The 24,779-nt window shown below is 39.4% G+C and overlaps 2 protein-coding genes and 1 pseudogene across 30 annotated transcripts in view; 1 reads left to right on the top strand and 2 right to left on the bottom strand.

Moving 5' to 3' along the window:
* LOC111962601 (calpastatin) overlaps window positions 1-5,269 on the top strand; it is a 79,290-nt gene extending 74,021 nt beyond the window's left edge. For all 29 annotated transcript variants that reach the window (XM_070443060.1, XM_070443013.1, XM_070443034.1 and 26 more), the window contains 5 exons: window positions 1,465-1,509; window positions 1,659-1,775; window positions 3,786-3,815; window positions 3,944-4,050; window positions 4,275-5,269. In XM_070443060.1, coding sequence (XP_070299161.1) covers window positions 1,465-1,509; window positions 1,659-1,775; window positions 3,786-3,815; window positions 3,944-4,042 — 291 coding nt within the window. In that variant the 3' untranslated portion in view covers window positions 4,043-4,050; window positions 4,275-5,269. The remainder of the gene's footprint in view (window positions 1-1,464; window positions 1,510-1,658; window positions 1,776-3,785; window positions 3,816-3,943; window positions 4,051-4,274) is intronic.
* Window positions 5,270-6,660: 1,391 nt separating this feature from the next.
* On the bottom strand, window positions 6,661-12,299 carry LOC111961983 (uncharacterized; annotated as a pseudogene).
* Window positions 12,300-20,637: 8,338 nt separating this feature from the next.
* LOC111962595 (T-cell surface glycoprotein CD8 beta chain-like) lies at window positions 20,638-24,460 on the bottom strand. The gene is made up of 6 exons (XM_023985775.2): window positions 24,307-24,460; window positions 22,881-23,240; window positions 22,313-22,411; window positions 22,057-22,143; window positions 21,577-21,610; window positions 20,638-21,197 (listed from the first exon to the last, which is right to left on the bottom strand). The coding sequence occupies exons 1-6, from the start codon at window positions 24,353-24,355 to the stop codon at window positions 21,179-21,181; spliced, it is 648 nt and encodes a 215-aa protein (XP_023841543.1). The 5' UTR covers window positions 24,356-24,460; the 3' UTR covers window positions 20,638-21,178.
* Between the last annotated feature and the right edge of the window lie 319 nt (window positions 24,461-24,779).

Below are 24,779 nucleotides of genomic sequence, written 5' to 3'. Positions count from 1 at the left end.
CYCTCAATAACTGATTGTGCCAACTTTCACTGCAATGACTCCAACCAAACGCTTCTTGTAGTTGTTGATCAGTCTCTCACGTCCCTGTGGAGGAATTTTGTCCCACTCTTCCCGCAGAACTGCTTTAACTCAGCGACATTTGTGGATTATCAAGCCTGAACTGCTTGTTTCAAGTTCTGCCACAACATCTCAATTGGGATTAGGTCTGGATTTTGACTAGGCCATTCCAAAACTTCAAATGTGTTGCTTTTTAAKCATTTTCATGTAGACTTGATTGTGTGRTTTGGATCATTGTCTTGCTGCATGACCCAGCTGCTCTMCAGCTTCAGCTCACAGACGGATGGCCTGACATTCTCCTGTAMAATTCTCTGATACAGAGCAGAATTCATGGTTCCTTCTATTAAGGCAAGTCGTCCAGGTCCTAAGGCAGCAAAGCATCCCCAAGCCATCACACTACCACCACCATGCTTGACCGTTGGTATGAGGTTCTTATTGTGGAATGCAGTGTTTGGTTTTCACAAGACATAATGGGATCCATCTCATCCAAAAGGTTAGCTCCAGTTTGCCAAAAAGCACCTAGAGGATCATCAAGACTTGGAAGAATGTTCTATGGACAGATGAGTCGAAAGTATAACTTTTTGGACGACATGGGTCCCATTATGCCTGGGGAAAACCAAACATTGCATTCCACAGTAAGAACCTCATACAGTACCAACGGTCYAGCATGGTGGTGGTAGTGTGATGGTTTGGTGCAGTCATTGCAGCTAAAGGTGGCACAACCAGTTATTGAGTGTAAGGGGGCAATTACTTTTTCACACAGGGGKATTGGGTGTTGCYTAACTTTGTTAATTAAAAGAAGTACAATTTTTTMTMMTTGTTATTTGTACACTCAGGTTCCCTTTATCTAATGTGAGGTTTGGTTGAAGATCTGATAACATTCAGTATCAAAAATATGCAAAAATACAGAAAATCAGAAAGGGGTACTCTGTGCCCATAAGTTAAGTGAGGTGTATATAGGATGGCGTTTCCCAAACTCGGTCCTCGGGACCCCYAGGGGTGCACGTTTTGTTTTTTTCCCRAACACTACACAGCTGATTCAAATAATGAACTCATTGTTAAGATTTGATTAGTTTAATCACCTGTGTAGCGCTACGGCAAAAACGAAAACTTGCACCCCTTGGGGTCCCCAGAACCAAGTTTGGGAAACGCTAATATTTTTATTTTTTTTCCTTACTATGCAAGTCAGTTAAGAACAAATTCTRATTTACAATGATGGCCTAGGAACAGTGGGTTAACTGCCTTGTTCAGGGGCAGAATGACAGATTTTTACCTTGTCAGCTCGGGGATTCGATCTAGCAACCTTTCCYTTACTGGCCCAACGCTCTAACCACTAGGCTACCTGRCACCCCAGGTGTAAGTAAGGCTGTATATTTTAATAAGGTTTTGTGTATTTTCTCCTCACAGGCAATGGCAGAGGCCAAAGCCCAGGCTGATGTTAGGCCCAAGCAGGTAAGGTTTCTGTCCAARTGTATCTATAATTGTACAGATCAGTCGTATTCAATGTCATACTGTGTTGAACACAGTGCAACTCATAAAAGTAATGTTGAATTCATGTAAACCGTATGTACACTTGTGACCATCTTCCTCCTTCCTTAAAGCCATCTATGGATGACAGCAGTGCCCTCGACCTCTTGTCTAGAGACTTCTCTTCCTCACCTGGTCCTGCTGCAACCTCAGTAGTTGTGACAACAAAGCAGACACAGCCCAGTCTGGAGGTACGTACATACGGCCCAAWTCAGACTTTTTGACGCYTTTTGATTTAAGCACTTCTCAGTAGTTGGTATTCAGACTTACCGAATGCAGGTGCGTAACGCACTCTGCAGGTGTGGCTCCCTTGCACGCTCTCTGCATTTGAGGCTACTAAGCCCATGAAGCTGGTCTGCAAAATTCTTGATATTTTTAGCTCAGCCTCTGCTACTCTATCATGGCCTCTCTTTCACACAGGTACATGTTKATCTTTTTTTTTGTCAATGTACRTCTTCAGTGTCATTCAGTCTATTTTTTTCATCACTTGCTGCTGCTCAAATGGACTTCTTCCTTGGCTGCTCTTTCAAGAACCTCCAAGGGGGCCTGATTGTTTTACGTTTGTATTGTTTTACGTTTGTATAGACAGGGCATGATGTCTGCTCTGTAACAATAAAAAACTATCTTGAGTTCATATGCATGACACCTTGCAAAAATACGTAGCATATTATGCATAAAACTGACCAAATGTAATCATCYTTTGTATGGTGTATGGTGGCCATTGGCTCAAACATTTTGACTATATTAGCCCACACAGCTACAAGGATGCACTTTCATGCTAAGTTTGGGACCTCATATTGTAGCTTATAGAGACCCCAAGTGATGTATCAACTTTGGTTTAGATACAAGCATCATGAAACATATAACACAATACATTCACTTGACATACTGAAAATCAGTTTTTGCTTACCACTTTTTCGGTGTGGTTTCTTCTTTCACAGACTCCATGAAATGATGACTTCTTCCTAAATATTTGGTCACATTAATTTTGTGTATGGTTTCCTAGAAACGGGGGGTAGCTCAACTTACCCCACTCTCTCCTACATTTACCTAAAGCCATCCCTTTAAATACGGTGTACCTTTAGACAATATAGAGAGAACGGGTTCAGAATATTGGGTATCGAAAGAAAGCCATTATGCATATTCGTCTCCTTTCAGCACCAATTGGTAGATTTTTTTTTTTAAATACTCTGATCTTGTAGATTATTTAGGGTTATGAAAGTATTTATGAATCAGAAATAACAGGTTTGGAGAGCCTTTATGCACTAAATGTATTGATGAATAAAAAATAGTGGTTTGATTCATCCTGAAAGTTGCCACATTCAGTTGTTCAATCCATGAAATATTAGGTGAGAAAAGTGTAGAATAGGGGTTGAACAATAGTCTTATAAATGATGCAAAATGTAGCTACAAGTTGAAGGAAACTAACACTAAAGTGACAGTTATAAATGTATGTGGGTATTACTGATGGTGGCTACCAATAGMGGCTAATATTTACAATTCTAGAGCGCATAAATCAACTCGGTACGTTTGGCACAGGGTTTTCCTTAGGACATTTGAGAAATTTACCGTACCCATATGCATTGGGTGCGTAACCTGATTAGGGCCGTCCACCCACGATGCTCAGAATGACAGAAATCACATTTAGATTATGGTAATTAATACTAACAGAACAGGCAAGTCGAGGATGCAATGATTTGCGGTCCTTCTAACRTAATTCTGATGCYCACTTTGAAGATGTTAGACTTACTGTRCACATTTYCTTATCCTCAGCCAACAAGACGAGTAACGAACAGCAAAATCACTAGCCTATGTCAATCTACTATTCCCCTTAGTAGAAAAGTTAACCTACAACAGTGGAGGCTGGTAGGAAGAGCGATAGGAGGATGGGCTCATTATATAGGAGGAGGATGGGCTGGAATGGAATAAACGGCGGTATCAAACATATTGACTCCGTTCCATGAATTCCATTCCAGCCATTACAATGAGCCCATCCTCCTATAGCTCCTCCCACCAGCTTCCACTGGAAGATGAACTTGCCATTGATTCTCTGGTTATGGKGCAACAGATATGGTTGTTGGTTGTCTTACAGCGCCCTCTAGTCTTATTGAGACGTATTACAAGTCTCCCGTATCACTTTACCATAGCCCTCCCTGAAGTTATATCCACACTGAACAAGGTGTCAATTTTGTTTATTGCAGAGCAACAGCAAGTCAAGGTCTAAGTCAAAGGTAAGAACTAGACCTTAAGAAAACCAAATGAAATTAGATGCTAATAATCATTTGAGATTCATGCCCATATTCATGTGATTTGATATAAATGTCCTCTAATTGACTTGACCTTTGACCTTTTGTCTCAGAAACAACAGGAGGAGAACCCATCAGCCAAAGACCACCTGCCTGGAAAGATGAGTTCAGATGTAGTGCCAGGATCCAAAAATAAGGGTGGCAAGAGCTAGACCTCTAGGTAAGGACTTGACCATCAAGTACCTCAGGAGCACAGATTTCAAAAGTAGCCTACAAGACTCAACCAACTTGAAACAATGTGACTGTGATACTGCAATGCAGGCTTCTATATTCCATATTTTCCCTAAAGTACTAGCATACATACAGTTTAGTCTGATTTAGAATCATAGTATAGGATTTTTTTGTCTTCTGTGAGATTGACTGATGTTTTTTTATGTATTGCAGGTTTCTAGCGCACTACATGTCCCCTGCCACATGGAGGCGCCACTAGAGGGAGCTGCTGTGAACGATGATTCTATTTTTCTAAATGGTGGAGAATGTATACTGGATGAAAAACAAACATGACCACACACACACACACTTACACACAGACACATGCTGTGTGCAATGCCTTTCCTGCTTGGTTTCGCACATGACAGAAGATTGTACTTGTTTTGGTATCTTTCCTTTGAGATGAGGAGAGCAAAATAAAGAGAGAGTGAGAGAAGAGAGAGAGAGAGTTTGTTGTAATTTATTCCTCATGATTGACAGAGCATCTGTGCAATCCTGTGAGAAAAATAAAATGGGAGGTGTTGCCCTAGCTAACAGTCTGTATTGCCCCAATGTTGCAGTGACGTTGCTTCAACATTGCTACAATGTTGGGTAATAGTGAGCGTGATCTGGGTAATGGTGAGCGTGATCTGGGTTTAGGAACAGTGTATAGTGGGTATATAGGATTGTGATGTCTTTGCAATCTTGCTGTGCACAGAAAAGCAAGTTTTCTATTATGTGGACAGCCAACATAAGACACTAGCGTACAGCATAGTCTGCTTAGTTTGATGATAATACTTAGTTTACAATATTGAAATGTGTAAAAGGATTTACAGGAAGTGATCTGCTTGGTACGGATGCATCTGATAGCTCATGCAATACTATATATTTACTTTCTTGATAGATATCGCTTTACAGAAGGGTCTATATGTGTGTACTTTGCCTCGTAGAAGCATGTATTGGTTTCCGAAAGTGCACTTACAAGTAAACTTGGGTGGTCACTACCTCTGTAAACTGCCTTTGTTTGTATACTGTAAAACAGTCCCAAGGGCTATCACTTCTACTCAAAAAGTCAAAAGCTGGTATGACAGAATTCTACATACAGTATTTCGGTGCAGGTCTCAAACTCAAAACTTGAGAGATATTTTGGAAATGGGAATTCTAATTTAATAAAAATATGTGGAAAATAATTGGTTTGCTGTGTGTATTCAGTATTCGAGTGTCTGTAGTAACTGCTTGTGCCTCAACAACCGAAAAACAAACACATTTTGTAGCTAACATGGGGTAGCCTAAATGTACTTTGCCCTATAAAATGGCAATAAGAAAATGACAAAAACAATTAATGACTGTAGTAGAATACACAATTGGTAAGAGGGTCATTTGGTATAGGGAACTTACTGTATATTTTGTTGCAGTAAAGAGAATACTTATATATTTTAGAAAGGATTTCACATGTAATATTAGGAAAACCTTTATCTTGTACAAAGCAGCTCTGTAGTTTTTACATTTTGTTAAGTTTTACAACGCTGCTTCCTCTGATATTGGCTGTTTTTCGAGTGCAACAGCCTTGGATGCTTGTAGAGTAGAATTTCAATAGATTTCAAGTGTTTGTAAACAACGAAAAATGAATAAAAAAGATGTAGCTTTACCAGTTCTGTCTCATCATTCAGATTGTAAGAGATGAGTAATATAAAGTAACGGAGATTTCACATTAACATGCCTTTACAGTTACGAGAACACTCACATTTCACATACACTGTGTTACAATCATTCGAGTATTCCAAAAATATTGCTTTCTTCCAAATATACAAAACTGAATAGTATGGGGAAGAATTCCAACAATTTGAGGCATAAAATGTTAAATTAGTTTTATGGAGGTTTCACTGCAGAGCTTGTGTCTTTGGTAATATTTACAGAACACGGAAGTCAGAAAGTGAAAAGCATCTTAATACATCATTATAAACTTAGTTTTAATCAATACATCTCCATTTATTAGAGTAATGACATGAATCATATTCACAAAGCTGCCATAAAGCCAGTATGTTGATGAAGAGAGTGAGAATTAGGCTATTTCAACTAGATACATTTTAACTGTAACACCATGTATCAAATATAATCAATTGAATGGTTCATAGCAAAGAGACAACGTTGCACCATCTTCTTTCCCTCTTTCTCAGTGGAAACCATTGTCTGTCAGAAGAAAAGACAAGGAACAGCCGTGTCATAAGCATCACTAACAACATTGTGAATGTCAGGTCGAAGTTTCAATCTGTTCAATATTTTTTTTAGGTAGTTGTTTTGGTCTGTCTATTTTTTTCGCCCAGCAGTAATTGTAATTACTTCACTATAAACACTGACCAATAATATTCCATAAAATATAATACTATGCAAAATCATATTTCAACTAACCAATATGTTATTTTTGTGTTCTTGTGTAGCTTGTACATGCTGCTTTTACTATGCCTGATGCTTTTACTATCCTACACTAAAACACACCGCTCAATTTAAAACATAAAGGAATATTTAGATGGTTGTGGAATACTTTTTGTGGAGAGTTTACTCATTGTGTACTTGTTGAAGATTAGACTAGTCTGTTGTTGGCTATAGGATGTTGTTTCCCTGGTGCTCCCATTCTCGGCCTGAGTACAAGAGAAAAACATAAGAGAAGCTTGTCTTTCTAACTACAAACTCTGTTGGGTCGTTTAGGGGAGAGAACTCCCAAAGGTGTGCACCTTGTGTGCGTTTACTATGAAAGCAGTCTCCGCTAAAGRGGGAACATTYCCTTTAAATTTATGTCACTCTGTAAAGCTGAATTTCCGCGATGCAGATTTAATAGTCTTAACAGTCTGGTCCATAATTATTGGCACTCTTYATAAAGATGAGCAAAAAATATAATTTCTYATCTGTTTGCCATAGTAAATAGGGAAAACTTACTTTATTTTGTAATAATGTGGGCATACAAATAATTGTAACATTTAAAAATAAATATGGCCTCCTGTGTGGTGCAAGGCACTGCATCGTAGTTGCCAGCTGTGCCATTAGAGATCCTGGTTCGAGTCCAGGCTCTATCGCAGCCGGCTTGGGAAATCCCYAACAGCTTGGGAAATTCCAGAAAATGATGTCTGGCTTTAGAAGCTTCTGGTAGGCTAATTYACATAATTTGAGTCAATTGGAGGTGTACCTGTGGATGTATTTCAAGGCCTACCTTCAAACTCTGCCTCTTTGCTTGACATCATGGGAAAATCAAAAGAAATCAGCCAAGACCTCAGAAGAAAAAAAAGGTAGACCTCCACAAGTCTGGTTCATCCTTGGGAGCAATTTCCAAATGCCTGAAGGTACCACGTTCATCTGTACAAACAATAGTACGCAAGTATAAACACCATGGGACCACACAGCCGTCATACCGCTCAGGAAGGAGACGCGTTCTGTCTCCTAGAGATGAACGTACTTTGGTGCAAAAAGTGCAAATCAATCCCAGAACAACAGCAAAGGACCTCGTGAAGATGCTGGAGGAAACCGGTACAAAAGTATCTATATCCACAGTAAAACAAGTCCTATATCGACATAACCTGAAAGGCCGCCCAGCAAGGAAGAAGCCACTGCTCCAAAACCGCAATAAAAAAGCCCGACTACGGTTTGCAACTGCACATGGGGACAAAGATCGTACTTTTTGGAGAAATATCCTCCGGTCTGATGAAACAAAAATAGAACTGTTTGGCCATAATGAGCATCGTTATGTTTGGCGGAAAAAGGGGGAGGCTTGCAAGCTGAAGAACACCATCCCAACCGTGAAGCACGGGGGTGGCAGCATCATGTTGTGGGGGTGCTTTGCTGCAGGAGGGGCTGGTGCACTTCACAAAATAGATGGGATCATGAGGAATTAAAATTATGTGGATATATTGAAGCAACATCTCAAGACATCAGTCAGGAAGTTAAAGCTTGGGTCTTCCAAATGGACAATGACCCCAAGCATACTTCCAAAGTTGTGGCAAAATGGCTTAAGGACAACAAAGTCAAGGTATTGGAGTGGCCATCACAAAGCCCTGACCTCAATCCTATAGAAGATTTAAAAAGCGTGTGCGAGCAAGGAGGCCTACAAACCTGACTCAGTTACATCAGCTCTGTCAGGAGGAATGGGACAAAATTCACCCAACTTATTGTGGGAAGCTTGTGGAAGGCTACCCACAACATTTGACCCAAGTCAAACAATTTAAAGGCAATGCTACCAAACACTAATTGTGTGTATGTAAACTTCTGACCCACTGGGAATGTGATGAAATAATTAAAAGCTGAAATAAATAATTCTCTCTACTATTATTCTGACATTTCACATTCTTAAAATAAAGTGGTGATCCTAACTGACCTAAGACAGGATATTTTTACTKAGATTAAARGTCAGGAATTGTGAAAAACTGAGTTMAAATGTATTTGGCTAAGGTGTATGTAAACTTCCGACTTCAACTGTAATTACTATGGCACACATATACAGTCAGGTCCGAAATTATTGACAACCTTGATAAAGATTATCAAAAATGACTGTATAAAATATATGATTCAAATACTGAGCTATATTGTATGCTACATTTGTATTTTAAATGTTTTGTAAAAAAAAATGTTTAGTAAAAATTTTTAAATGGGAAAGTATTGTATTATAAACCTTGGGTTTATAGTATATTATTTTATACTACTAAAATTGCACAGAGAAATAGATTTTGTTGAACAAGTTAAAAAAGGTAGGGGTCAAAATTATTGAAACTTATTYKGAGGATAACGACATTGGGATWGGAGAACACATTTGGAGGGATCTTAGACCATTCATCCATACAGAATCCTTCCAGATCCTTGATATCCTTCGTCTGCACTTCTGGACTGCCCTTTTCAATTCAAACCACAGGTTTTCAATGGGGTTCAAGTCCAGAGCCCGAGATGGCCATTGCAAAATGTTGATTCTGTGGTCAATTAACATTTTCTTTGTGGATTTTGATTACTGCTTGGMGTTATTGTCTTGCTAGAAGARAACCTGCGGCCAAGTGTCAGCCTCCTGGCAGAGGCCACCAGGTTTTTGGCTAAAATGTCCTGGTACTTGGTAAAGTTCATGATGCCGTTGACCTCAACAAGGGCCCCAGGACCAGTGYAGGCAAAATAGCCCCATAACATCAAAGATCCACCACCATATTTTACTGTATGTATGAAGCATATGCTTCTGTTATTCTATTTCCATCAACTAGGTTCAATGCTCTTGTTTTGCTTGGTGGGCAAGGGTGTTTCATGTGAGTGTATATACTGTAAGTGGGTGTTTCGTAAATACGTGAGGGTATGAGTGGGTGTACACATATGCAGGACTGACGATTGCAGTGGCATATGGGGATGAAGAGGAGGAGAAAGCCACAGCCAGCAGCAAATGGGCCCAAATGATCAGATCACAGGATGCACTAGGGTCCATCTTTCCCACTGCAAAAGCACAAGTCAAACAGGGAACACATTTTTGTTCAACCACATTGGATAATGGCAAATACCCAGTCTGTGTAACTTTGGTTATCCAAAACAACCCTATCAATGATGATTAGAATAATGTTGATGATGAAGCAAAACTTGGCAGTTGTAGATCTGGTTACCTCTATGCCTGTGGTCATTGGTGGCGTTGTCGTGGTTGTTTTAAGTGGAGTGAGGTGTCAAGTGAGGTGTGTTAGCGTGGATAACTTTCAGARCGTTTACAACGTATTTAGGCTATAGCTTTGGCTAGAATAAACCTCTGATTGAAAAACCCTTGTTGCCACTGTTGTCTAAAACGGGATTATTCCGATCAAATTAATGTAATGTAGCCTAGCTAGCTTACTCACCTGGCACAGCAAGTCAAGTTACTTCACCAAATWCTTGCGCATTACTGTTGATTGGTGCACAGCTGTAGACCACACTATCTCGGACCTTTTTGAAAGCCTTCAATATCAAGATGTCTTTGTTTATCTGGTCCCCACTGAAGACTTAGGTGTCAAAAAAGTATGTGCTTTTCTTAATTCTTGGAATGTAACGATGCAATTAAACTCCATTCCAGCGTTGTCCTTCACTCGAAACCAAATCACCATGTTGCCCCTATGTTTCGGTCTCTATCCCRTTTCTCTGTTAGAGAACTCAGTTCGAGAGTTTTTGATAGCGTTTGTGAAWATAATTGAGATTCAACAAATAAATACATACATTATTTCTTATTTAAAGATGTATTTAAAAAAAGGAAATGACTGAAACGTGATCAATTATACAACTGGGTTACAAGCTTATAGCCTAAAACCATTTTGTTCACAATAAGACAGTCTAGAGACAAACCTACAACACAAATTAATTTACCCTTCGCATCGAAATTTAAATAGCATTAGACAATGCTATTTATTACAATGGTATTGTTTGTTCCAATAAAAGTTTCCTATTTAGTCCGTTTACTCCATGCATGCCAAGAACGTTGTGCATATAGGCCTCCCTAAGCTAATTGTATTTCAGATTGAAAAAGCTAAAACATTATATATAGCCACACTTATGAACTAGGCCTATTAGAGTGCATGTATTCTGGCGACGTGGAAATCCATCGATTACTTTTGTTTAAACTATCCGCCCTACATTGAAGGGAATAAACTCCATAGGCTATACCATACTTACCTTGACAAAAGAACCGTGAAACAAGTGTCTGCATCCACTTTTGGACCAGTTTCACGTATTTTGGCACAGCAATACTTTCAAGATCTCCATCATGGTATGTACAGTAGAACCCGGTATGATGAGGAGCTCAAAACGACCTTAAACCCCGCCCCAAGTCATTTTTCATCACTGTTAAATCGATTCATTTGCAGGAGTCATTGCAGGTGGTCTGTAAAGGCTGCTCAAGCAGAGCTCACCAATCCGCGCTYCGCCTCCCAACAGGCTGGGGGCTTTGTGCACAAATTGCACGCGGTCTGTGCGCTCACCCACAGCACAATGTGGCGACAAAAAACGAGGTAAAGACTACGCCAAATACGAATGGAGTCAAACTTTCAACCGAGGGGGAATGAATGTAAAACAAGAGCAGCAGCTGCACTTTTGAGGACGAGATTCTGTGCTGCCCGGTTGATAAACATCTGTTGCAAGAATATCCGAATAATATCATCAGTAGGACTATAATTATAAAGACTATTACCGAGCCTTGAGACTATTTGTTTTCAAATAATGTTAACAAAATGTTTTATATTTAATTTATTTGTAGTATTACTATTATATTTGCAACAAAATGTACTTATCATGTAGAACGCCTATATCATGTCCAAACTAGGCAAAATAGGCCTATATTTCACGAATCTACAGCCTAAATCAMTGCACGGTGTCAAAGTTTAATAGATAGCCTAGACTTTAACAGATTAGACATCTGAAATAACCCTGAAAGAGTTTCACACAGCCATAGATCCTGAAAACGTTTGAACATAAACTGCCAAATAGTTTAGCATAGGTTGTTTTAAAACAATTCTTATTATTATTTGAAGAAAACACTGCTGCAGATGTACAGGYAGGAGACAATATTGCAAAAGACTTCTGAGAAGATTCAGAGAAGGCTATTCATTTTGTCGAGGATTCTTAAGAATTTTGTAAGCATCTGGTCAATAAATTGTAGGTCGAATATTATGTTATTGACACGATTTGACATACTGTAAGATAATGTTCAAATACATTTTGTTTTGTTTTGAAGGGTGAGGCTCTGCTTATAAGATTAGTTGTGCAAATACAATAACATTGAATCGAAATTAATTTGGATAACTTTTGGATCAATTTTGATAACAATCTGACACTATAAAGCTCATAAATTACAAGGCCTATTCATGAAAGATAGTGATGTGAATAAATGTTTGGTTATATCGCCCCCTAAATGCAAGAAATAGTTCACCAAAAGTAAAATCACATTTTGCGAAAATAGGTTATATCCAATTGGTTTGGTTGCGTCATTTTTAATCCCCCTATTCATTTACATTTACATTTATTTTTGTAAATGATTTACCAACCCTTCCCTGATTGGAGTAAACTAATAAACAACACTTACAGCTATTTTTACTCACACAGTGCACTCTAATCTTAATTTCAACCCTCAGATGTCCACAGACTAACCCCTCTTTCCCAGTACTCTACCATTTTACTATTTCCTTTTGCAATACTTCCTACTATTTTACTGTGATGTCTTACGAGGGTCGTGAACCTCTGTACTTGTACCATTTCTACCGAGATTACCCTAAAAATAAATACTTTACCTAAGAATATAATCATATTTCCCATTGATTGGACGTGTTATTTGTTCAAGATCTGCTAACAGTACTGTTTGTAGGTCCATCTGAACACAGACATTATGATTTAACAACCATTCCTGGACCTGACTCCAAGAGCGAGCCACTGAAGGACAGTACCAAAAGAGATGATCTGTTGATTCAGTTTCCTCGTGCTGTTCAATGTCACCTATATTGAGCATTATTTTTGTGGCGAGAATTTTATATAATAGTTTAAGTGAAAATAACGMATTGATGTGTCGATTGTTGTTTTGTATATACGTTCATAAACCCCTCAAAAATCTGTTCCTAACTATCTTGAATTTTATACGGCYTAGTTGTCAAACCTCTCTACCTTCAGTGAAACTGKTACATTTTACGATTTACACTAGTCATTTTAAGCCATGCATGGTTTTTCACTGAAGGCAGACAAACCCATGCATTCCTTTTTCTTTTGAGTAATTACTTCTTRCATTTTTGTGGCAGAGCTGCGRGAGTTGGAAATACTTTTGTATTGAGAACACATCTCCATACACATTTGATAATTGCTTGTGTGACAATTTTGCCGTCCTTATTTACAATGTCATTCATAAACATGATACCGTCCTTATAACTTTTTTTCAAAGAAAATTGTTCTTTCCTCTATCAGTACATTGGAGTGTTTTATTTGCTGTAATATTTCTTCTGCCTCTTCTGGAGGATGAAATTGGAATTGTACCCAACTGTATGAACTGTATGAAACTGTATGGTTTCATTTAAAAAGGAGGATACTTTAAACAGGGTTTCATTGTCAATCCACCGGAAATGGTTGGTTTTAATCTGTATTACGGTAAAAAAAAAAAAAAAAACGTTTTGAAAATTAGATGCGTCTCTCTTAGTAGCCTGCTGGAAACCAGGTTTGGATTTAGATATAATTTCGGTATAATGGAGGCTTTAAGAGACAGGTTTAATGCCTTAATATTTAATAGTTTTAACCCTCCAAACTCATTCCACTGGGCACACACTGGTTGAATCAACGTTGTTTCCACGTTGAACCAACGTGGAATAGACGTTGAATTGATATATCTGCCCAATGGGATGTTCCTTATATAAATATGTCAGTTTAACTTTAGCCTACTTCGATTGATGATTCAAGTCGAGGAAATGAGAATGACTGCACCTGTTGTATCGATGACTCAGTGGGGAGGATTTGAGGAGGATGAAGGTCAAAATGAGCAAGGAACCCCGCCTGCAGAACCCAATGTTTTGAGACATTTACATTTTTCAAAAGGCACTCAATTGTAGTCTAGACTCATTGTAGACTCATGTATCCACTTCATTTATCACCTTTTACGCATATCAACATGGGTAGGCTATTACGCTACAGTCTCACCAGCCCTATACAGGCTATTATAATAATTTCTTGCCTAATTGTTGGCGTAGGCGAATGTGTCGCCCACATTATATTAGAAGTTTGGCCACACTCTCAAAACGTTGCCAAGGACATGACAMTTTCAGCTGGACAGCGCCAATGACTGGTCTGTTCTACTCTCCTARTGGTCTGTTCTTCTCTTCTACTGGTCTGTTCCAGAAAATCCGCTGTCCTTTCTCCTAACACCTTTGTGCTTATTTGTTTCTCTTCAGTTAGCTAAGATATGTAAAAAGAASCTTCTGTACATTCGATGGAAAGAGTCCTGACTCAAAGACAGACTTACCGGAAGAATGTAGGCTTCAGAAACCAACTCATGCGATCAGCCAAGTGACATCACCTGTGGCGCAACGCTGTAGCCTATACATCCTGTAAAAGTGTGGAAACATGACTTTAGCATCAATACATACAGTGCATTCGGAAAGTATTCAGACCCCTTGACTTTTTCCACATTTTGTTGTGTTACATACAGCCTTATTCTAAAATGGACGAAGAAAAAACAATCCTCATCAATCTACACACAATACCCCATAATGACAAACTGAAAACAGGTTTTTGACATTTTTMCAAATMTATTACAAATTAAAAACAGAAACGCCTTATTTACATAAGTATTCAGACTTTTTGCTATGAGACTCGAAATTGAACTCAGGTGTATCCTGTTTCCATTGATCATCCTTGAGATGTTTCTACGACTTGATTGGAGTCCACCTGTGGTACATTCAATTGATTGGACGTGATTTGGAAAGGCACACACCTGTTTATATAAGGTCCCACAGTTGACAATGCATGTCAGAGCAAAAACCAAACCATGAGGTCGAAGGAATTGAGCAATCAAGCAATCGGGGCAGAATGGCCTTGGTCAGGGAGGTGACCAAGAACCCGATGGTCACTCTGACAGAGCTCCAGAGTTCCTCTGTGGAGATGAGAGAACCTTCCAGAAGGACAACCATCTCTGCAGCACTCTCTACCTTTARGGTAGAGAGGCCAGACAGAAGCCACTCCTCAGTAAAAGGCACATGACAGCCCTCTTGGAGTTTGCCAAAAGGCAACTAAAGGACTCTCAGACCATGAGAAACAAGATTCTCTGGTCTGATGAAACCAATATTGAACACTTTGGCTTGAATGCCAAGGGTCACATCTGGAGGAAACCTGGCACCATCCCTACGGTGAAGCATGGTGGTGGCAGCATCATGCTGTGGGGATGTTTTTCAGCGGAAGGGACTGGGAGACTAGTCAGGATCGAGGGAAAGATGAACGGAATAAAGTACAGAGAGATCCTTGATGAAAACCTGCTCAGAGTGCTCAGGACCTCAGAATGGGGCGAAGGTTCACCTTCTAACAGGACAACGACCCTAAGCACACAGCCAAGACAACGCAGGAGTGGCTCGGTGAAAGTCTCTAAATGCCCTTGAGTGGCCTGGACTTGAACCCAATCGAAAATCTCTGGAGAGACCTGAACATAGCCGTGCAGCGACGCTCCCCATCCAACCTCACAGAGCTTGAGAGGATCTGCAGAGAAGAATGGGAGAAACTCCCCAAATACAGGTGTGCCACGCTTGTAGCGTCGTACCCAAGAAGACTCCAGGCTGTAATCGCTGCCAAAGGTGCTTCAATAAAGTATTGAGTAATGGGTCTGAATACTTATGTAAATGTATACATTTGCAACATTTTCTAAAAACCTGTTTTTAATTTGTCATTATGGGGTATTGTATGTCGATCGATGAGTGAAAAAAAAACTATTGAATCCATTTTAGAATAAGGCTGTAATGTAACAAAATGTGGAAAAAATCAAGGGGTCTGAATACTTTCCAAATGCATTGTATCTTCAATATGAAGCAATCTTCACTAGACCTGCAGCTGTGGGCGTAAAAACACATCCATRTGAGTTTCCATTTCAGAGATGAAGTGCTCCTCTCGTCTTGTTCATGTTGCAATAACAGCGTGTGTCAACTCATGCCCTTCCTTTACTTTGGAAAAGGAAAGAGCACTTTTACTTACTGTAGATTATACTATAGTAACCCAAATCTGAATGTCATGTTGTATGCCATTGCCTAATACTGAGTACTGAGACAATAACTCATAACCTTTTCAGTCAGCAGGGGGGATTGTGTTGGTGTGTTCTGCAGTTAGAAGGTGGGTGTCCAGGAAGAGCCAGTCAGACAGAAAGAGGGGCCCTGACAGTTAGCCAGTTTCCATTCCTCTGTATCMGCATTGACTCACCTAACCATCCATGGTGCTTTCTGTCTACCCCCACCTGGGCTTCCCTGTCTTAGTCACACCGAGGGCTCTCTGACCTCAAACACTGTGTGTGTATGTGGGGGGGAGGGATGACCGGGGGATGCCGGTGAGAAAGAGAGTTCCCTGAACATTTAGCACCAAGCACCACATTAGACAAATGGAGAGTGTGAGTAACGTGTCATTGCCATGTAGTCAGAAGAAGGCTCCCGTCATTGGAGATGCAACAAAAGCAGTATTAGGATCATTTCCCCTGCCCTTATAGGGGCGCTATGGATTGTGGGAAGGGAAGAGATGGAGAAGCTTCAGTTGGGTGAACTCAGCGTACAGTAAGTAGCCATGGCTGACTAGACAAACAGACAGACAGATTTTAAATACCTTGTTTGAATCAACAAATCCCATCACAGTTGAAAAGGATTCAAGCAACTCAAAGGACACAGATATCTGGACACTTATGGACACAGAAAGCACCTCCTTCTCCAAAACAACTAAGCTGCCCATGACAGCTGACACGGAGCAGTAGCTTGCTATCTGCTTTGCCTTTGTCCTATGCAGGCCTACAAAAGGACACATACTTTCAGCCTATGTACACACGTACATGCACCTACGCAAGTATACACTCGCAGATGTGTAACCCCCCAAAAAAGTATATGGAATTGGCTATTTTTAAGACAATAGGACAATTTGTAAGACAATAGGACAATATGTAAGACAATAGGACAATGTGTAAGACAATAGGACAATGTGTAAGACAATAGGACAATGTGTAAAACAATAGGACAATGTGTAAGACAATAGGACAYTGTGTAAGACAATAGGACAATGTGTAAGACAATAGGACAATGTGTAAGACAATAGGACAATGTGTAAGACAATAGGACAATGTGTAAAACAATAGGACAATGTGTAAAAAAAAATAGGACAATGTGTAAGACAATAGGACAATGTGTAAGACAATAGGGATCAAGTATATTATCAGTCCATTGTAAATTAACTAAGGCTACATTAGTTAAATACATTTTGCTAAGGGGTTTCTAATTGGGAATGCTGAAGCCAATGACGAGGCCTTTCAAGATGCAGATTTGAAATATTTCAACATAATTTGTTCTCAGTTTAAACTGTCTGAGAGAGATATCTATTATCATGGTTGACATAGTTTCCGCTTTTTCTAAAGATTGATGTCTTAACTTTWTGCGTTAAGTTTTGCTAATGCTTTGTTTGTGTTTGTTTAGGACAAAAATGTAAATGTAAACTGTATACAGCACTTCATTAAAATGTTTTGTCAAATGTTTTGTCTAGCACTGTTGAATGAATCACTGTGTATAGTCAACTATATTTCAATGTTTCGTACAGTTCATAACCAYGCCATGGCCGAGTGATCATAAATGAAAAATGTTCGGTAAAGTATTTGACCAAATATGCACAGGGACTGTGGTGTAGGCTATATGCACATMATAAGGGAAAAACCAAACAATGACAAATATAAATAAATGTGGTTCTTGCCATTGCTGTAGATTGCTCTTTGGTGTAACAATAGAAAACGTAACAGAAATGGATGTGCCCAAGTTTACTATTATGGCTACTGTCAGAAGGACAATCTACAACTGAGACTACAAATACTAAACATTATGAGACTAGATGAGCAACAATATCTTCAGCAATACTTACATAATATTTTGTGCAAAGGTTTAAACATGTACTTTTTCAACTAAAATATAATACTATTGTTTTTATCATAAAAAGCTATGTTTGGTTGTTTCATTTTCTCGTCAAATAAGAYGAAAGACCATAAAATTGTCATAGACTGTTTTCTCTGCTACCGCACGGCAAGCGGTACCGGAGTGCCAAGTCTAAGACCAAAATACTCCTTAACAGCTTCTACCCAAAGACATAAGACGGCTGAACAATTAATCAAATGGCCACCGGACTATTTACATTGACCCCCCCCTCGATTTATTTTGTACACAGCTGCTACTCACTGTTTATTATCTATGTATAGTCACTTCACCGCTACCTACATGTACAAATTACCTCAACTAACATGTACCACCGCACACTGACTCGGTACCGGTACCCCCTGTATATAGCCTTGTTATTGTTATTTTATTGTGTTACTTTTTATTTATTTTTTTACTTTAGTTTATTTGGTAAATATTTTCTTAACTCTTCTTGAACTGCACTGTTGGTTAATGACTTGTATAAGTAAGCATTTCACGGTAAGGTCTACACTTGTATTCGGCGCATGTGATAAATAAAGTTTGATTTGATTTGATATCTTTCAAAAACATAAAAGAGAAGAAGAATTTTAGGAGTACTATTGTTTTTTCATATGATCCTTATTACACATTACATTCATAGGCTAATGTGTGTTTGTTGAAGTGGAAATTTATAAACGTGATATAAGTTATTTTTACTATGCTCATACAGATACCATATATTAAAACATAGGATTACTTTTCAATGATAGTTTTTACTGTATATGCTTCCGTAACAATCATTGATATATTTTTTCCCAAGTGATTACTATTCTTTGTATAMATTTTTTATTCTAATACACGTTCAGTACATCTCTCTTTAGGATAACCAAATACCATTCCAGATAGATGTATTGGCTGTTGTGAACATGTGCACTAAATTGGAACATGTTGATATGTGCAGAGCAAGAACATAGAATGCTTGATTTAGGGCAAGTGAAATGAGTAATGTTAATTTGATAGTAKTGTTTCCACTGGTGTTTACCAGGACTGTAAAATAAAGTGTTTTCCTATGTATTTAATATAGTATCAATGGGTACTTTTGTTCTGTTACCTATGACAAAGAAACATRGTTTGTCAACTATAGGCTACCAAATACATAGTGATGCTTTTTTCAATTCATCTTTAAAAAAACAATGTGTAGGGTAACATGGGGTAACTAGTGCCATGTAAGATGCCTCGCGACAAACCATGTCCAAGTCATCGTAAAGTATAAAAAAGGACTGTGTAACTCAATTAATTTACTTGTAGATGATTTGGTAAATGCTAGTTTAGGCACCATTCACTTGCATTGGATTTCCGGGCGGGCAAGATGCTCCATTGGAGGGGGGGCCAGTTACCCCCAACATTCTCACCTTAGATTTTACTGCTTTATTAAAAATGGATAAATATTTGTATCTCTAAACAAGTGGATTATTTATCTTTAGGCTCCCCTAATGGTATATACTGTATCTATACACAAGTTTATAGATCTAACTTAGTCAGATTATATATATAACTTTATCTAAATTATGAAATATTTTATACATTTACCTAAGAATTGTTTGTTAAAGTGACTTAAATGAGACAGATAACATTTTTAGTTGAACAATAGTGGCAACTGTTACGTTGGTAACAATGATTTGGGAGACAGGCGCAGGAATGCGTAATAAGGGTTTTTATTGTACACAAATTACGGCGTGCCGTGTAAAGGCACGGGGACGAAGACCAAACAAACACTGTACAAAAAACAAAGGGTTGAAATCCAAACAAAAGAGCGAGGAGTACCTTGAATAATGAACATACGCGTACAGTACAATGATTAACACAAGGGACGAGACCTGTAATCATCTGCGCAATCCACAATGGCACGAAAGCCAAAACACACAGCACGGGTACTCACACGCACCAACGGACATTGTAACAATAATAGACAGCACCATGGTGAACAAAGGGCACATATATACAAATACTAATCAGTCGGAATAGAGGACAGGTGTGTGTGATGAAAGTTCCYGAGGGATCCGTGACAGCAACCAGGGAATGTGTTGGGGGAAAAAATTGGTTACCCCAGGTGGCTAGTTACCCCAGGTTACCCTAATTATTACAAAGTGATTAGATAAAACCTCTGTAAAATAAAGTGTAACAATGAACTGAAATTCTGTGTACTTTTCTGATGCCCACTTATCTTCCACCATCTCAACCACTGCAGTCAACTTTTCCCATTTGTTTTGTCATGACACAATATCAAATTAAATAAATAATATGAGACACAACACAATGAGAGGAGTTTTAATAAAGTTGAGGGTTTTATCATGTCTGACGACAGTGTTTTCTCTCACTTTTCCTCCCTCTCTTTCTGTCTCTGCCTGTGGCGGGCTCTGTGGTCGCTCTGTGGTTGTTTTGTTTCAGCGTCAAGAAGAGGGGCTCAAAGTTGAAAGAACAAAGAGAGAGAAAGAGTGATAGCATCTCAATGTGCACAGTGCTCTCTCRCCTCTCTCTTTCTCGTGCCCTCTCTTTCTGTCACACAGGAAAAGGTCTTGTTCACTCGCTGAGACCTGAAGAACCACGGAAGACAGATGTTTTTGCTGCAGGTGTGCATGCTGTTTCATACAAGCCTTATCGTTGTGTTTATTATATATATACACTAATATTGTGGTTGACATCAAGAAAGACAGCTTTTATATAGTGTGTTACATGTCTCTGCTTTCTGTTCAATGCAATATGAAGTGTAATGGTGGAGCAGGCTTGATTATGTTTCTGCGTTTAAACGCACAGTCAGATTAAAAGTCTCCCACTCAACAGTTAACCAAGGAAATCACACACACACACACACACACACACACACACACACACACACCTCGCTCTGGTCCCTATGATAAGATGACAGTAAATGGACATGAAGTAATGAATGATAAAAAAACGATTTTATTCATCAACACATGATGCACACAGACAATAAACACATTAGGCTACTGAACCAGAATACAATGCTTCATATTGCTTTGACTCTATTGAAAGTAAAATTTTTCCAAATATCATTAGGCAAACCATGGTATTGTTGTTCCAGATGGGCAATGCATGGCAAACACAAAACAATAGATATACAGTATGCACGTATTTACAAGTYATGTATTATATTTATCTATTAAAAGCTGCATTGGTGGTATACTAGCACATAAGAGAGTAATWCCGGTTCATAAAAATGTCTTCTGTTAAATACATCCACTTAATTAGAAAACCATAGCCAGAGGCATTAACAGTGTGGACAGCATCCTAAGAGTTTCCTTTTAGACAGTTGCATTGTCAGGTAAGTTCATTGCTGTAATGAACAAAGAATAGAAAAGTGACATGCTAATAAAACTGTCTTCAGATTCACTCGAATTGGATTCCTGGAAGGAGATCCAAGGACACATACAGCACTGTCTCAGTCTGCAGTGTGGGCTCTCTGTCTTACTTCAATGGTCTTTTCCTGTGAGGCAGATACAAACAGTCAAAGAGAGTCAACTACACAGAGATGAATACAGGGACAAAGATTGTCTCAATTATAGAGAAAGTCAGATCGATCACAGAAAATGAGAGAATAGAAGCGTGACCAGGACCTGTATTCACAAAACATCTCAGAGTATAGGATCAGGTCCCCGCCGCCCATGGAATCGTACTCACTGTGATCTAAAAGGCTAAACTGATCCTACTCTGARGCTTTATGYATACAGGCTCAGATCAAAGAGTCAAAGAGTAAGTCACAGAGATCGATACAGAAGCAGTTAGAGATATTTTATTGTGTTGTGAGAAAAGGGGAGAGGAGGAGAAGAAATCACAGGGTTGTGAAGTTTACACATGGAACTTACTTGGCAAACTGATGTCGACACTTTTTGGGTAGTCCTGCAACACACACACACACAAAATTAATTCAGAACAACAGCATACTAACGGTCATAAACATGAATATATTACTGTCTCCCCCATTCAACCCCATAGGAGCAGCAGGTATACTGATATCCCACACAGAATATATCAATTACGATGTTGTTGCTTACTCCCAAAATAATGCACTTTATTGTCTTTCCCTTGTCAAACGTGAAATGTTGCAGGTTAAAATGTTGTTTGTCCCTGGTCGGGCTTCATTTATAATTTGATATCTACGTWACTCAAGTTTTCCCGCAAATATTCCATTGACATCAATACACAGTTTACATCTCAAGTAAGGATTAGGCCCTGCGTGAGCAGTGTCTTTGACAATTGACAATACTAATTACAAACAGCACTGGAGCTGGGTGGTTCTGCTATATTGCTTCACCGGCAGGTAAGCAAGGCGAAAAGACACTCACGGCTGAAGTAGTACAGTGTGTAGATCAAAGCCACAGCCAGGGTGAGGAGTACTCCGACCAACGGCCACAGAACCTTGGAGCCACAGCCTGGAACCCAATTCAATACACTGTTACAGTGTTTTAGCAGCTTGTAACACAACATACAACCAGTTGTAACTTAACTAGATATACAAAAAGTAACCTGAAACACATTCAACTTGTTACGCAGACAACAAACAACTTATTAGACAGACTTGTTAAAAGTTATGAACCTCACCTTCCGGGGTTTGATAGTTCCTTTTGGTGCAGCGGCCGGTTGGGATTCCAGCGGGCTTGGGCTTGGGCTTCGTGAGAGGGGTTAATGTTGGGCGAGTTTCTGGTGGGACACAAAAATAGACAACGTACGAGACACACTGTGAGAGAAACAAAATAAACAAAACATAATGGAGAGATTTGGACAGATGAAGAAGCTTAAGGATGGTAACTCAAGAGACAGATCTGCAACTGGCGCAAGGGAAACTTCTAATTGCTTTTATTTTTTTATAACAAGGCTGAATTCCGCACTGACGTTCTGACTTCACAATATTTGGTCATGAATTCCAACCCAGCTCTGAAGGGACACGAAGCGAAATCTGAATCAAAGGTTGAACTGTTTCGGAAGAACATGGAAAATCAGGAAACTGCTGTGTTCTCGGGTCATTCTAAATATAATACGGCAGATGTGAGTGAGTTCTAGGAGGGAAATGTAGGAATTCTGGATTCATTCAGGAAATCTTCTCATCTCTAATCAGTCATATGAAGAATGGGAAGCGTCAGTGCCGTGCAGAGTAATGGCTTCCTCTCACCTCCGGGTCTGAGAAGAACTCCTGGCCTCCACAACTCGTTCTCTTTCTGGTTCTGGAGCATACAGGAGTACAACCCTGCGTCCTCTGCCTTTATTTGAGTGATGCGCAGTGTGAAAGCCACCTTGCTCCCCATGTCCCTTTTACTGGCCTTGAACCGGTGTTCATCCACCCCGGGTCCGTGGAAATACCGGTCAGCATTGTTGACGCTGAGAAGGAACTGGAAGCCGGAGCTGTTGTGGTGTGTGCGGAACCAAAAGACTGTCTGGCAGGAGCGGCTGGAACACTCACAGGTGAGGACCTCTGTGTCGTCGATAGTGGGGTAGCGGACGAAGTGGGACTCGGTTGGTGTCAGGCTGTACACTGGAAAAGGAGAAGTGAATGGGGGTTTAGTTTGGCTGGACAAACTGTCGCCACATCAAAGAAGACAAACAATACTGATGGAATAAGGTCCTATTGTCATTTGTGCATGCTGGACAGAGATCACAATGATAAGAAGACATGACMGATGTCCGTAACACTGGTATGTTCTTACAATACTTTTACCTGACATTTTTATTTTACAGGATTGAAACATTGTTTGCTTGTGCTTCACTGTAAATAAATGATTGTGCTTTCAACAGTGTTATTGAAACCGGTTTATTTACYACAGGTACACTTCACCAGAAATACATCAAGCGAGACAGAATGAGATAAAGGGTCGAGATTGTTCCATCTAAAATGAAGCAAAAAAKCTGAAGTGGTGGAGGGATACAGACACAAACACTGTGTTCAAACCAATAATTTTGCAAGAATGGAAATGTTAAATTATGGCACCTTGGAACCATGACATGTAGCAACACAACAGAAAGGTTAGAAGAGAGACTTATCTATAAAGGTGACATTCTGAGGCAAACGTTGCGCGAGACAATSCTAAACTGTTTCGCTTCGCTTCTTTACATGCAATGCATCAGATAAATATGTATACATATCTCAACTTCAGAGCTCTCGTTTGGATTTAAGAAGAGCTAGTGGTTGTCTTTGAATATCAGTCATGTTTTGGAGATATGACAATTATTGAAGGTCTGTGCATTTTTGGCTCCGGCCTACTGTTTTTCATTGACGTTTATCCGATCATCACTAAAACAACATATCACTCAAATCACCAAAATATTTTAAAGGACTTCATAGAAAGAAAACACTGGGGCCTCATCCAAACTCCTTTAACTCTCTTAACATTTCCTGGTGTGAAACCTTCTTGCAAAAATACACAAGTCTAGACAGAAATAACAACCGTCGGCAAAAATGGAATGAAAAGTAAATAACAATAACGCATACACTTAACATTCTGACTCTCACTAGTTGTCAAGGTAGGCCTCACGCTGTTCCTGCAACCTGAACAGAAAATAACTTGTTGACCGTAGGTAGAGAGGATATTGGGGTCCTTTACCTGTTTTCCACAAGCACACCGTTGTCCATACCAGTGCCAACGGGGTCATCTTGAGTGGTCGCGTATTTGTGATGCGTGTCGTCTCGAGGGTTAGCTGAGGGTCGGCAAAACTGCTTTCTTTTCCCTTTCTGCATCTGTCAGAGAACAGGGGAGCAACTGAACTAACATGGCCAAGTGTCGCCTGGGTAACACCCCTACGTGACAACACACAGCCACGCAACAGGCCTATCAGAGAGCGAGACACACACACACACGTATAATGAAGAGAGGAGATGATGTTCAATGTATATCTAATGGCAATATGTCAGAAGTTTTCCCCATATAAGAAAGACGCTTCATATCCTCTTGTTGATTGCTCAGAAGGCTTTGTCTGTATTTGTCACAGTATCATACACTATTGATAATAGTGTATGATTCAGTCATGTAATACACAAAATAAAAAACACATAAACCTTTGAAGTTTGTATACATTA

The sequence above is a fragment of the Salvelinus sp. IW2-2015 genome, linkage group LG1 (genome assembly GCF_002910315.2).
Source record: "Salvelinus sp. IW2-2015 linkage group LG1, ASM291031v2, whole genome shotgun sequence".
Lineage (NCBI taxonomy): Eukaryota > Metazoa > Chordata > Actinopteri > Salmoniformes > Salmonidae > Salvelinus > Salvelinus sp. IW2-2015.
The sequence above is the reverse complement of the archived record's forward strand: the minus strand, read 5'-3'. Positions and strand labels throughout refer to the sequence as shown.

Bases quoted from the DNA above. Each gene is read 5' to 3' on its own strand.
- LOC111962595 (XM_023985775.2), bottom strand. From the start codon at position 24,355: ATGACCCCGTTGGCACTGGTATGGACAACGGTGTGCTTGTGGAAAACA. The intron at 22,144-22,312 runs GTGAGGTTCATA...ATTGGGTTCCAG, and splicing joins GAACTATCAAACCCCGGAAG to GCTGTGGCTCCAAGGTTCTG. The intron at 21,611-22,056 runs GTGAGTGTCTTT...TGTGTGTTGCAG, and splicing joins CACACTGTACTACTTCAGCC to GACTACCCAAAAAGTGTCGA.